Source organism: Pogoniulus pusillus, chromosome 12 (genome assembly GCF_015220805.1).
Source record: "Pogoniulus pusillus isolate bPogPus1 chromosome 12, bPogPus1.pri, whole genome shotgun sequence".
Classification (NCBI taxonomy): Eukaryota; Metazoa; Chordata; class Aves; order Piciformes; family Lybiidae; genus Pogoniulus; species Pogoniulus pusillus.
This window is the reverse complement of record NC_087275.1, coordinates 19,665,231-19,680,649: the sequence shown is the minus strand read 5'-3', so window position 1 is coordinate 19,680,649 and position 15,419 is coordinate 19,665,231. Positions and strand designations below refer to the sequence as shown.

General features: G+C 39.4%; 1 protein-coding gene across 10 annotated transcripts in view; it reads left to right on the top strand.

Moving 5' to 3' along the window:
• Nucleotides 1-15,419, top strand: part of DSCAM (DS cell adhesion molecule) — a 459,192-nt gene that overhangs the window by 297,233 nt on the left and 146,540 nt on the right. For 9 of the 10 annotated variants that reach the window (XM_064152540.1, XM_064152541.1, XM_064152539.1 and 6 more), the window contains 2 exons: nt 4,497-4,616; nt 9,833-10,006. In XM_064152540.1, the coding sequence (XP_064008610.1) occupies nt 4,497-4,616; nt 9,833-10,006 (294 nt within the window). Of the gene's footprint in view, nt 1-4,496; nt 4,617-9,832; nt 10,007-14,392; nt 14,610-15,419 lie in introns of those variants that run through there. The other variant, XM_064152549.1, reaches the window with a different exon arrangement.

The following is a 15,419-nucleotide window of genomic DNA, read 5'->3' as shown; positions in this document are numbered from 1 at the left end:
ATATTCCATGTAAAAATGAAACATTTTATTCTGGGCCAATGTCATAGATTATTTTTTAACTCACTTCAGTAGTCTACCAGAGGAGCTCATGTTAGGAGCCTTCAGAATTTCTCTCCAGTGTGATATACTTATCTTTACATTTGGGAGCCAGAAGCACTTACATAGATTTGAAGTCCAGGAAGGAGTGCGTGTTTGTTCCTGGCTAAAAGCCTTTGTCAGAAAGGATTATTTGATTTGCATAAACCAAAATTATATCAGGCAATGTTGACACTCATCCACAAACTCCTTTTTCTTAGTAGGCTCTGAAGTCCATCATTGTAAGCAGCAATGATACTAGTAAGGTTTACCTTCCTAGGGTACTCCTGTTTTAGCATCTTTTCAGGATTATTTTATACAAGAATAATATAAGCATTTCATTTCCCTTAAAATAGCACTGTGATGTTCATGTTATCTTCAACATCCTATTCTAATTGCTTCCATCTTTGTTTTCCCTTTATGAAAGCTAGTCATAATATTGACTGAAAATACAGGGTTTAGGCCTTTTGAGTTCAACCATTAAGTAGTTTGCATCTGTCAACTTATGGCTGTTACACTAAGCGATTCAACAGCTCATTTCTCATCACAGATCTGTGGTCTGCATTAAATGAGAAATTCACTGTAAAAGCAATTTTAAATACTCTCCTTTAAACACTCAAAGGACTGTGCTGCTGAAACAAGGGTGACAGTAAAAGTAGAACTGTTCCGTCATATTCCTGAGCTATTTCAGAGTGTTTTACTTCTAAAGGGGGAGAGGAGGCCCACACCTTTACAGCTAAATAGGAGGAGAACAAATTTTCTTTTCTCCATTGACTCCCCTTATGCATATCAGACAAATTATCTTTGTTAAAAAAGGCTGATGAATTCTGAAAGATAATGAGAAAGTGAATGTAGCTTTATAATCTATAGCTAGGCATCAAAATCTAGATCAAATAGTCTACTGTATTTTCTTCCTAAATCTAGTAGCACATAGCACTAAGCAAGTTATTAACTGAAATAAAATTAAGAAGTAAACTATTAATGGGAAAGAAAAATGTAAAAGTCTTCTCTGTGCACTTTTACCTTTTAATCATTTCTGTGAGAAGAAGAATCCTGTGGTTTTACCTAGACAGCAGTACAGACACAACTGAAAGGCCATTGAATAAGTAATTTTGTTTTAGTATAGCATCATTTCTGATTTCTATTTGCAATCTTAAGACTATGTGTCAAGGGTCATGTCTCCAAAATCAGAGCAGCGGTTGGCATTTTTATAAGTAGTTGTAAAGGAAGACAAAAGCTTTACTAAATATAGAAAATGTTTCTGTTGTTGGATGTGGTTAGAGTTTTTGCTGTGTAAGGCTGAAACATGCTTTAATAGAAGGAAACCCTTGCGACTGCTAATCATACACCATATTCTGAGGATTATATGGCAAAATGTTATTTCCACAGTAACCATTCTGGTACCATTCTGTACTGAAAGTAATAATTAAGACTGAGAATACCAAGAATATCTTAGCAAAACCTTATGTTTTGTATATTCACAAAATACAGGGAAACCAATCTGATATAAAGCCCTGTTCAGAGCTTGTAGAGACAGTAAAGGCTTAATAAGTTCATTAAGGTGTGGAAGGATTTACACTTGGCATCCTTTTTTCTCTACACATTCCTAAAGTGGTTACACAAAGGAAAATCTTTTAACAAATGATTTGAATATAAATAGTGTTTTGACAGCTGATTACTTTTATTCCATACTTGGCTATCTTGGTTATTTTTCCCAGAACTTCCTGCATATTCCTGCCCATTTAATAAATTACACCACTTCTTGTCAGTCTCAAGTGAAGAACATAAATAAAATGTTTTTCAGCATTGCATCCTTTGGAGTCATACACCTGTAACACTGATACAACTGAGGTATAAGATTGGTGGTTTTGAGGCTTGGGGTTTGTTTTGGCTTGGTTTTTGTTTTGTCTGCCCTCCTTATAGATAAGCAGCTTATAATTGATTTTTTCAGAAGTTGTGAATGGAAATGTACTTACAATTACTGAGGTGAAACAAGCTGATGCCACCATGCTGAGTTGTGCAACTAATTGTACTTTTCATCTGCTTTGTTAAACAAGTTCTTGGGTCTCCTTTTGTGTTTGGTGAGAAAATGAACACAGAACAGTGAGAAAAGAGCTTCTGAAGCAAATGTCTTCTCAGAGTAGATAATTAGAACAGGGCAGGTGATCACATAGTGTTGCTGCTACTGGGATCTTGTGGTTTATGTTTACCTATTATGAATTAGCCAAATGTATGTGTTTGTCAGTGTGGCAGCCATTCAGAAGGCTGAAGTGTTTGACAGCAGTGCATATCTCCCAGCACAAGAGTGTCTTTTGCCTTCTGTTTCTTCTACCTGCGTTCCAAACAGCACTGGAGCTTCTCTGTACCTAGTTAGGCAGTAAAACGGATTTGCATTGTAGCTATAAGATTCAGTGAGCAAAAGATCCAGTGGAAGGAATTTTTTGCTCTCCAGAAGATTCTTCTCCTCTTTTAATTATCATTTCTGCCTACAAAGGTGGAAAGTTGGCAAGGAGTCTGGATTATTGGGGCACATGGAGGAAGACTCTAGCCATTGTGAGGTGTGCCCTTGTTGGAGATAGTAATATTAAATGCAGTGATTTTATAGAATTGCCTGACTGTGGTGCAGCTATTGGAATATTATACAGTGGAACATAAGCCATGGACAGGCGAGAGTGCACGAGTTCAGATGTACTGATAGAGAGTTGGAATGACCTTAGAGAATGGTGTAACAAATGTAAGGCTGGAGTCTCTGGTTTTCTCCTGTCTCTGCCTAGACACAACGTAGGTGTTGAGAGAATACGAAGAATGTCTATGCTAATTAGTGTGTAATCCTAACGTAGTCCTAATGCAAGTGTATGTAGCCAACTGGAGTCTAACATGATTTGTAACCTTCTTATGTAGCCTTCTGATGAAAAGTATATAAGCCCATGCTTGGGTGTAATAAACTGGAACTCACTGGAACTTGCTTATGTTAAGCTTTCTCCCCATCTGTTCTTACCCCTTTACCAATGGTAAACAGCCTGTGGCATGCCCTCTGTACCTGGATGGCATATGTCTACCTCTAACTGTTAGCAGTCCTCTCCATATCAATGTTGTCAGATCAAGTTTCTCCTTACAGACAGGTGGAGATGTGAATTTGTGAGGTTTCTTGTGTGTCTCTGTGTGCATATGCTCCAGAGAGGCAAGGAAAGCAAGGACTATTGGAATTTCTCCTCTACTGCTTTAAATATGTGTGTTGCTGTTCCTGATTAGACAGTTGAAAAGTCTATTGCAGGCTCAGTTGTGCTGTTACATTTTCTCTGTATCACTCTAAGAAATGACAAAATGAACAACATGCAAGCTAAGGATACAAATAATTTACTTTTTCTCTCAGGCATTTACTTCATGTCCTGACTCAAAGATATGAAATCCACAACAATCTGTGACCTTAACTGGCTTTAATAAAATCATTCAGCACTTTTAATAATAAATAACTTCTGAGAGATTTTTAACATTCCTCACAGCTGTCAGCTTTTCTTTCTTCTTTCTTTTTTTTTTTTTTTTCCCAGATCTTTAGGTTTTATTGAGACTTTGACAATAATTATCAGGTCCCTGTGATAAACTGTAGGTCCAGTGTTACCGTAAGTTGTTTTCTTCACTCTGTATGTATTAGGAACACGTAGAGGTTTTCCTTGACATAAACAGCTTTTGGTTTATCTATGTATAAATAGATATGTACCTGCTGATGTTTGGAAGATTCAATGCAGTGGTCTTCAACTCAGGTGCTGCCTTAGAATAAGTCTAATAATATACTTACACTGATGTACACACATCTATCCCAGTAAGATATTACCTCTTCATCTTAATGGGAGAAAACTGTGTTGAACTTTTCTGTGTTTTATCAGAGCTTACAGGACTGGATGATCTTGGAGGTCTCTTCTATGAATCTATTCTATTTTAACGTGAAGTTTATTGCTGTTAAAATAATTGGTTTTAAAATATTATTTATGCTCAATAATTATTTTAACAAACTTTACTAGTTCACTGTTACTAAAAAAAACACAGAAAACTTCCATTTTCTTAGGCATCATCGTCAAACATCTGCGTTTGTTAGAAAGCATTTCTTTTCTGATGACAAGAGTAGGATCTTTCAGTTGGTCCATTTTATAGCCTCTCCTATGGAAATTTTTTTATTAACTTATGTCTTTGTCCTATAAACAGCAATGCTTTTATTGTGCCTGGGAAGAAATAGACTGATACTCTACACAGAAAATTAATAACCATGTAAAACCAGATTTACTATCACTGCATCATCATAAAGCTGGTTCTGATTTTTGCTATCCACTTTGAGATGTTATGCCTCCTTACTTGGTTGTTCTGCCATTTTTAATTACCTGCTAAGTTACACCAATTCTCATAGTTCTTTTTGCTTCCTCCCACAGTGCCCCCTCGGTTTGTGGTCCAGCCTAGCGACCAGGATGGGATCTATGGAAAAGCTGTAATTCTCAACTGCTCTGCAGAAGGTTACCCTGTTCCTACCATTGTTTGGAAGTACTCAAAAGGTAGGATTCCTCTGGTAATCACTGGGAAAAGATTCATTCTGGTTTTCTAACTAGTTCTCATTGTCAAAGGCGGACAGAGTGCAAGAGAAGTATCAGACATGTTTACGCTGTTATTGTGTCATTTCCCTAAGCATGCTGGCCATTGTTATAGACACAAGGCTAAGCTAGATGGAATTTTGACCTGCCTTAGAGACATCCTGCAGCTGTGAACATGTGCCTGCATTAGCTACAGTCTCAGTGGACAAGTGATGAAACGGATGGCTGAGAGAAAAGAGATACCGTTTTAACTGAAACAACCTTAGAACAAGGGTCACTGGCATCATTTGGTTGATTTTTTTTTCTCCCTTCCGAATTCATGATAACATGGCCAATCATATCTTTTCAGCAAAGAAGAAAGGTCAGGTAGCATTAGAATAAGCAGTAATTCAGTATGCACTTTACATAATGCTTTAACATTTTCTTCTCATGTAACAGAGCATTAAAACTGACCCCACTTGACCCTCCATAACCATATGAAATTGACTGCTTTTTAATTAAAATGTGCTGCCTCCTAGATTGCATCTTCTGGCCAATTTTCTTCTGGTAGCTTTTAGCAAGAAAACAAACTCTCCAAACTGTGTTCAATCTAAATGAATGAACTCTTGAAAAAGTAAAACTAGATGCTGACAATAAGAAATTACCTATGTCTTGTTTTGTTTCCTTTGGATCTAAGGCTGAATTGTGTTTGAAGAAAAAGTGAGGGAAGAGAAATGCTCACATTAAAGACTTTTTTTTCTTTCATTGATAGAATCTTGACAAAATGGACTCCAGATTCCATTGATCTCAATGGTATAAGGGGGTTTAATTATTGCTATAGGTCATAAAAAAACTACCTCTATTTTGTTGTGTGCTAAAGGAAGAGGTCAAGCCAGACTAGCTGAGCTGTAATTAACTGTAAAGACATAAGCAGCTCATGTTAATAAAGCAGGAAGCAATAGTGGTTTGATTTTTGTGATGCTCTGCCATCAAGTGACTGTACTGAAGGTTTTTCATTAACAACTCTGAAGTTTTTAAGTCAGAGGACATTGTAGTGGATATGTGATGTAGGTAAAGCCATCAAACTGTAGTTTCTTTTTTTATAACTCCAGGTGAAAAGGTCAGCAGTTTTACAAAAGCTTGTATTTTGATAGTGGCTGACTGCAGTTTCTGCAGTTTCAATACCTAGTCTAACTAAGGTGCTATATAGGTTTATGTGATATATGACACATGTTCTTTTAATAAGATATATCATGTGATTTGTTTATAAACAAAATTTGTGCCAAAGTATTAAATAATTACTGAGGTGAATTCACCAATAATAAAGCAGTTAAATCATAGTTCATCTGTAGGTACCACAACAGCATAGGAAGGGCATCTGTACACTTGCAGATAAGTTGCAAGCTTCTCATCTCAGTGAAAAATGGAAAAAGAATATTTCTTTTTTTTGCACATAGGGATAGACAGGTAATGGAAATGGACTTGCTGTCTGAAATGTAATGGCAGTGATCAATACAGACACTGCATAGTCAGCAAGAATCTGCTAGTTTAAGACCTTCAGACTTAAAGAGGCAATGGTCACACCGTGAAGCTTTGGAGTGTTCCTACAGTGTTTCTTACAGTGACTGAGGACTGGCACATGGTGCCAGAGAGGCTGCACAGTCTCATACTTGGAAATATTGCATTGGAACAGGCTCCCCAGAGAAGTTGTGGAGTTTCCTTCTTTGGAGACTTTGAAGATCCATCTGGATGTGTTCCTGTTTGTCCTGCACTAGATTATGGTCCTGCTCTGGCAGAGGGATTGGACTCAATGATCTCTGGAGGTCCCTTCCAACCCCTAACATTCCGTGATCCTATGATATTCAAAAGCCATCTGTATATGGTCATGCTTCAGCAAAGAGATTGGATCTCCTGACTTCCTGAAGTCCCTTCCTACCTCAACCAATCTGTGACACTGTGATTCATGAATATGTAGTCCTTTTGCAGATTCATCTATACACCTGTGTGTGTGAAGCTGCAGCCACTGCTGTCCCTTTGACTGTAACAGCAGTAGCAGCACAAGTGAAGAGTAAGAAGCCTTTGCAAAGTGTTGTGCAGAACTTTGCCCAGTTGTAGCTGTCTTCAGGAGTATCAGTACTTTCCCTTCTGTGAAAACCAATTGTCTTCAGCACTTTTCCTGTGAGGAAATGAAAGGGAGTGCTCGTATCTATCTAGTTGAGCAATCAATTGAACACAGGTAGAGTTAGTGAAGCATAAATGTGCCTTCCAACTAAGTGACAGGAAAAATGGTTATTAAAGTCAATAAAAGAGGAAGCTGGTTATGCACGTGACAAAAATAGCTGGAAAATCAATGATGGCAACTGATTTTTGTGCAGACATTATCCCCTTAACACTTCCAAATTCACAGCATCGGCCACCAGACCTCCAGTGTAACTGTAAGCCCCTCAAGCAAACTCTTCTAGGACTGGAAGGGTTTTTAGTATGCATGTCTGTCTTTTTTAATATTCCAGATGTTGCCTACATATGTTGTCATTGCTTGCTATTTTATACAGAATTATTCCCCATAATATTTATTCATCATATTACCTCCTGGGCTGACTCAGCCAACTGCATATCATAATTGGTGCTGACAGATAGCAACTTTGTGTACAGAAAGTGGCATAAGAGAATTCCCCTGAAGAAGACTACTCTAGATTTAGGAAAAATCCTATCTCCTTCTGCCATAGTAGAGTGTAAAACCTTTTATTACAAGAAACATATCTTAATATATTGAGAGCCCCTAATGCTAGAGCCACCTCAACTTGCGGTGGGCCTTTAGACAGTAGAGCATGCTAACTGTATGGCAGTATCCTGTTCACAGGAATCACAGAGGAACACATCCAGACAGGCCTTGAAAGTCTCCAGAGAAGGAGACCCCACAACCTCTCTGGGAACCCTATTCCACTGCTCTGAGACCCTTACAGTAACGTAGTTCCCCCTTGTGTTGAGACAGAACCTCTTTTGCTGCAGTTTACACCCATTGCTCCTTGTCCTGTCACAGGGAGCAAGTGGACAGAGCCTGTCCCCTGACTCCTGGCCAGCCCTCAGATACTTATAAACATTTATCACAGTATCACAGTATCACAGTATCACCAAGGTTGGAAGAGACCTCACAGATCATCAAGTCCAACCCTTTACCACAGTGCCCAAGGCTAGACCATGGCACCAAGTGCCACGTCCAACCTTGCCTTGAACTGCCCCAGGGACGACGACTCCACCACCTCCCCGGGCAGCCCATTCCAGTGCCCAATGACTCTCTCAGTGAAGAACTTTCTCCTCACCTCGAGCCGAAATTTCCCCTGGCGCAGCCTGAGGCTGTGTCCTCTTGTTCTGGAGCTGGCCACCTGAGAGAAGAGAGCAACCTCCTCCTGGCCACAACCACCCTTCAGGTAGTTGTAGACAGCAATGAGGTCACCCCTGAGCCTCCTCTTCTCCAGGCTAAACAACCCCAGCTCCCTCAGCCTCTCCTCGTAGGGCTTGTGCTCGAGGCCTCTCACCAGCCTCGTCCAAGTCTTCTCTTTTCCAGACTAAAAATCCTCAAGTCTCTAAGCCTCTCCTCATAAGCCATGCCCTCCAGTCCTGTAATCATCCTTGTAGCCTTCCGCTGGACCCTCTCCAGCAGATCCCTGTCCCTCTTTAACTGAGGAGCCCAAAACTGAACACAGTATTCAAGATGAGGTCTCACCAGAGCAGAGTAGAGGGAGAAGAGAACCTCCCTTGATCTGCTGGACACACTCTTCCTAATACACTCCAGGATCCCATTGGCCTTCTTGGCCACAAGGGCACACTGCTGTGCCATGGATAACTTGTTATCCGCCAGGACCCCCAGGTCCCTCTCCACAGGACTGCTTTCCAGCAGATCACCTCCCAGCCTGTACTGCTGCAGTTTATTATTCCTCCTCAGGTGCAGGACTCTGCACTTGTCCTTGTTAAACTTCTGGCTCCTCTGTGCCCAGCTCTCCAGTCTGTCCAGGTCTCTCTGGATGGCTGCACAGCCTTTGGCTGTATCAGCCAAGCCTCCCAGCTTGGTGTCGTTAGAAAACTCGCTGAGCAGACACTCTGTGCCCTCATCAGTGTCATTGCTGAAGATGTTGAACAGGACTGGCCCCAGCACTGATCCCTGGAGAACACCACAGGTCACAGCTTTCCAGCTGGACCTGGTACCATTGATCACCACCCTCTGAACTCAATCCTGTAACCAGTTCCTAACTCACCTCGCTGTCCTGTTCCCTATTATCTAAATCACCCACTATTTCCAATAAAAAAGTAGGTTCTTTATTGAAATTGAGGTTTATAGAGAAATCTCTGTCTTCCCGTCTGATTTTGGGCATTCAGTTTTTAGATTACCTTGTTTCTGATTAGTAGCCTGAGCTTTTTGATTCTTTTTTTCTTTGTCTTGTTAGTTTGGGAGTTCGAGATTGTTGGTAGTTATGGGGGGTTTGTTTGTTTTATTCTGTTTTTTAAACAGTGCAAATAAATGGTAGCTACAAACATGGAATAAAAGAAATGTAAAGTGTCATAATTTGGTCAAATGTAGGAGGAAACAAGGAACACAGTCACTGATGTGGTTTTCCACATTACCCAGAGTTTCACAAACAAGGTCCTAGAGGTCCCTTGAGTATACCATGTTTACTACAACAGATATTCCTTTTGGTCATAAGAAATTCATTTGGTGTATGCATTAGGGATGCATACTTGTATGACTGTTGAGCTGTAATTGTCAATAATTTATCAGCCTCTAAACGTACAACAAATGTGCCTTTTTACCCATGAGCAGTCTGAAAATCTTCGTTTTCTCTCTCCCCTTTCCTTGTTCTTCCACTCCTGCTCCATGCTTTTTTAGCTCCTTTACCTTTAACATGAGAAAATTATTGCTACTATTGAACTCCAAAAGTTTTTTTTTTCTGCTTTTCATTCAATGAATTTCATTTTGGCAGAAAACTGTTCTGTTTGTTGTGATGGTGTCAGAAGCCATTTGTATTTTGATGGAATGGAGTCTCTAAGAACAGGAAGCTATAGATAGTTTCTACCTTATTAAAAACAAACAAACAAAATCCAGACCAACAAACAAAAAACCCAAAGCAAAACAGAACAAATAAACTAACCAAAACCTGAAATGCTTTCTCTCCCAACTAACTGATTTCCATGGGGTCCTCCCTCAGGTGCTGGGGTTCCTCAGTTCCAGCCAATTGCACTGAACGGTCGTATCCAGCTTCTCATAAATGGTTCCTTGTTGATTAAACATGTGCTGGAAGAAGACAGTGGATACTACCTCTGCAAGGTCAGCAATGATGTGGGAGCAGACGTCAGCAAGTCCATGTACCTCACTGTTAAAAGTAAGAACTAAAACACTTCTCTGGGATCAGTTGAGTGAAAAAAGGCTTGCCTACTGCATCTGTGGTTTGGAGTAAGGGGAGGTTGGGATGAAGGGGAGAGGCTGGGCTTAGTTGGTTTTATTTAATGTTGATTTTCATCTGCATGCAGTAGCACCTGGAAGTTAGTATGGTTAGCAAAAGCTTTTGTTTACTGGAAGTTAATGTGGCTAGCAAAAGCACTGTTTAGTAATGGGAGAAAAGAGGGCTTACAAGCAACATGATTCACATCTCGTTTGAAAAATGTGTACCTTGTCTTTGAGCTGAAGCTGAGTAATGAAGGGGAAGTAAAAAAATTCTTTGGTCAAGGGTTTAAAAGAAAGGTAGAAACAAAGAAGAAATACCTATAACAACTGTTACAAATCTCACAGTGTGAACAAAATAGCAATTAAAATTTCTCTTAATCGGTTCTCAAGATGATGTAGAGAGATGTTATAACATACTGTAAGATACAGATAGAATCACAGCATTTATTTTGAATTAGGCACGGACAGGTAACTTTCAGGACATGCATCTGATTCTGTTGAATCAGAAGTGCACACACAACTTCAACCTATCTCTAATGCACAAGAGACAGAAGCAATCCAGTGTTTAGGTTCATGTTACCTGTAACTCCTTCAAAAGTGAACATAGCTGAGAATGCAGAGAAAACAACATCAATTAATAAGTAACTAAATTAAAAAATCTCTACAGACAATATCATTCTTCCCTCTCTGGTGATAGTCAAGACCTGCCTGGATCCATTCCTTTTTGATCTGTATAGGTGATCTTGCTCTGGCAAGGGGGTTGGACTCAATGATCTTTTGAGGTCCCTTCCAACCCCTAATCTGTGATTCTGTGTGATTCTGTTAATTCCTCACTAAAGAGAAAAGAAAGAGATTATTGATGCTTCAGCATGCTAGATGTTCCTGGATGACCTGTTAGACCAGAATTGAAGCAGGACACCAAGCCATGCAGTTTCGTGTTCGCAGGACTGGCTTTGTAGGATTGGATGGGAATATGGGACTTGCTTTTGATTGGAGAGGTATGCTTTGGACCATTAAACTCTAGGTTTAGGGGTGGCATTTGTTGTAATAGCAGAGAATGAATGCCTAAGTTCTGTGAACCTTTGTTAGAAATGCTGTTAGAATTGCAAGCCCCAGCACCTCAGTTGTCCTCTCCACTGTGGTTTACCAGAAAGACTCTTGTCTTCTGTAAAAAACAGCACGATATCCCAACCTTCCAAGCAAGCATCTTATTTGCATACATATTCTGTGGATCAGTAGAAGACTCGTCTCCCATGTTTTCCAAAGCTGCCCACTTTTGGGTCAATCTTCAACTGTAGTAGGAATACACTACTGTAATATGGTACAGAAAAAAACAGCTTTCCTCTGGGTGGCAGCTATGTACACTGTCTGTCTGATCACTGCATGCAGTTTCATGTGTGATAAAAGAGCATCCCTTATCAAATAAGAGCAGGAGCTTCCCTGGAGAGTCAGTTGCTGTTTGAATCTAATGAAAAGCCCTCCAGCTCTGCAATAGCAGGCAAGCATGTCTGTACCCCCTCACACACCCACAATAACACAGGTGCCGCTCCCAGCAAAGATGTTAGAGCAAACACTGTTAGCATGTTGTTCTGTGTGTGTAGAAGAGGCAGAGCCTTAGCGTTAATCAAGCACACATTAAAGACAAGTTCCTTTGGAGAGCTGTGGTATGGTTGGTTGCAGTTATAGCTGCATCTCCTCTTCTGATGGAGTGGTTATGATGTGCATAATACTTGCACCCGTTCAGGTGGAGTAACTCCACAGTGAGGTTTTGAACCTGCCTTTATTCTCTCTACTACAGTTACTCACTGTTTTCTTTTCCCCATGGTTATTTTGACTTCTTTTCCTTCTCCTCCCCAATACTATTTCTGGGCCCTAGTCTTCAGATATAGCTCTATGGCTGTATTAAAACTTCGAGCTTCCTTCATGAAATTCAGCATTCTTACTTAAGTTGATCCTGCTTCACAAGTTCACTGTATAAGTGTCACCTTTAATCAGAAGCAGAAGGTAAGCCCTGGCCTGGGTGGCTGTTTTCTGGGTGTCAAAGTTGGCAAGTAACAAACAGCTTTCCTGACCATAACCAAAGATTAACATTTTATTGTGCCTTCCATGTGACAAAATGATTTCCCACCTTCCTTCAGTCTTTATGTGGGTTGTGCATACTCAAATCACCTGATAAAGAAGTAGACTGGTTTACCTGGATTTAGCCACTGATTGTAAATCTATAATGCTTTTCAGAAAGACATGTCAGCAGTCCCTTGACAGCCGCCTCCCTTAATTCTTAACTGTCCCTTGTACCACAGATACCTCTTACATGAGACTGTAAGCATTGATAGCATAACTGAACTTACTAAGAAAATCATTTTATGCAGAAGTGATTGTTTTCTTCAATCTCTTATAAAACTTTCCACCTATTCTGTTAGTAGGATTTTTGGATTCATTTTTGCTTTTCATAGGTCCTGTGACAGATCTCTTAAGTCAGACTGGACATTTTACTCTTTTACTAGAATTTCTAGTGTCACCTGTGTCTTAAGGACCTTTGATGTCAAAAGAGGGTGGACAATGTTTTGTTTTGATAATTCAGGAGTGGACAAAAAAGAAACAGTGACCTAATATACTTGTATGACTTACTACCTCTTGTAGTATAACTTACTACCTCTTACTACGTCCTACTACTTGTATGACTTACTACCTACGACAGACTTACTCTTAGTGAAAAGCCAGCATAAGCTATAAAGAAACTTGGCATGTTTGACAGGATTGTTAATGCTAATAAGAAAATGGTAGTACACTTTTTTTTTATGCTTCAATGTTTGCTGTGTGACACCTTCACATCCAGCTCCCTGATTTAATGGACATTGCTTGAGAAGAGAGTGCAAAGTAAAAACAAACAAACAACAAAAAAACCCCGACCCAAAAACAAAAGCCCAACAGATTATAGGAAGAGAAAAAAGCTTCAGGAATAGTAACAAAAATGTGAGAAGACATTTCTCCCAAAGTCAATGCTGAATCACGAACCACAGGGATAGAATGGCACCCATGAAAGCAGAGAATCTTAACAGCAATTATTCTGCTCATTAAATATATATAACAGTTGTTATTTTTTCCTCTTCTTCTGAACCAATGATGAGATCTCAAATTCCTTATTCACTAAGACATACAATATTACAAAATTATGAGAGGGATCTGGAATAAGGAATCTAGTGCTGTCTTGAGAAATGACTCCTGGTGCTTGGGATGAAGAGACTTCTAAAGAATTTCTCTAAAGGATAATGAGCCTTTAACATGAAGGGAAGAACTCAAATTATTTAAAGGTTGTCTGGGAGTCACAAGGGAAAATATGTCTGCCTAGAATAGACTGCCTGCCTGCCTTCATCTGAATAAATGTCACACTTCCTAATTCCACTTTAGGGGCTATATATACCATGATAGAACAGTATTGTGAAAAAATTCCCTCCTGAAAACCAAGATTTCATTAATGTATGTATGTTCCTATGAAAATAATCTTTTGAAAGCAGTCACACTATCCCTGCCTCTGCTTAAATCTATCACTTATTTTCATGTCAGTGTGGATCTTCAGAAGTTTTAATCTGACCACCAAAATGTTTTCAACAAATCCTGTCTGCTGAGAAAACAGAATTGCTTTATCCACTTTCTTTTAAAATATGCTTCTTAAGTATTTGTATTGTGTGTTTAATACATAAACCTAAAGCCATCAGTCAGATCCATATCTCCTTCCATATATACTAATCTCAGCTGATACTTCTAATGTTAAGTTTCTCTACTTAAATATTTATTTTTTATATCTATGACAAGAGCTGGTGGAATGACAGAAAAAGAGGCTATATGGGAAAGGGAGTCTGGTCGCAGTGTAGAAGAGTTTAATGCAGCTACCCTGGGTCTTGATTGTAGCAATTTGCCATTCTGTGACTCTGCTGCCTCTGCCTCCCTTGTGCTATCATCCGTGCTGACCATGACATCTTCAGGGTGACGGGGTTTCCTTGATCACACAGGGACCAGAACAACACTGAGACATCAATATGATGCATAAGTCGAACCTTTATTGCAGGCTAAAAGTGATGCTTATATAGAGCTCTAATCATTCAGCATACAACATGTATAATTCAGGTTGCATAGGTTTAGTAGTATGTGCTGTTCACACACCCTAGGAGCGAACTTGTTTGGCCTGCCCTCTTAGTCCTCTCACACAGCGAACTTTGCATTTTCTTTGCCAACTTCCTCAAGGTTGTTTTTCTCGATACTGCTCTCCCTTATCCCAAATCCTCCTCTATGTCCTAATGCTACGCTTCGTGTTTGGTTACTTCAGGTCATTCAGCGCTGCCCATACCCCAACATCAGGGCAAGATTTTTTTCTCTCCAACTGCAGACAACTCATGGAATAAAGGTCCCAATCTCATAACTAGCTATTACTGCAAAAGAAATAAAAGGTAATAGTAGTTGCAAACAATAATAAACTGAAACGATGCTTACAAAGGGAGATTCTGAATCTCATAAGGCTGATTTCCTCCACTGCTATGTAACAGTTGTTTTGTCATATGGCTGAAGCACTGCAGCATTTATCAAAATGGGTAGAAGTCTGTGCCTGGCTTCCTTCGTAAAATTTTACCTGCCTTAAAGGCACTGTTCCCAAGTGGCCAGTCAGATGAGTTTACTTTGCTGCAACCCTTAAAGTAAAGCCAGCAAGCTGTGATGGAGAACTCATTGTGCTCTGCTCACAAGTGTGCCTCTAACTGTCCATTTTAATTTTGAGAGGAATAATTACTTGTTGAGAACATATGAACATCAAGATCTGTCCAACTGCTACTTCTCCTTGACTGTGAAAAGCATAGCAATTATGCATATGTTAATATGTATACATCCATAACAATATGCATATATTTTTGTCCAATTTCTAATTAAAAATGCACATATCCCACAATATGCCTGAGCAGTAACATTGTTCTGCATTTGTAATAATAGATCATTCACATCTTGCAAAGGAATCTTAAAACTCACTGTCTCTTAAACCTTCAATAAGTTCTTGTAGGAAATACAGCAGTCATACTACCTGAAATTCATGTGAGCCCAGTTATTTCTTATTCTTTTTTAGTGTCGTCTTCTTTTAAGATTCAGCCATATTCAAGCAAAGAGATTTTTCCTTTATTTTCTTCTTCATAATTATGTTGCCATTATCTCAATGGGCAAATTCATGCAAAATTGATAAAAAATTCTATGTGGATTACCAGCATATCTCCTTAAAATGAAAAGGAAAAAAGAAAGAAAGGAAAGAAAAGAAAGGGGGGGAAAGATAAAAGGAAAGAAAAGCAAATATTTCAGTGAACTAAAACTACTCT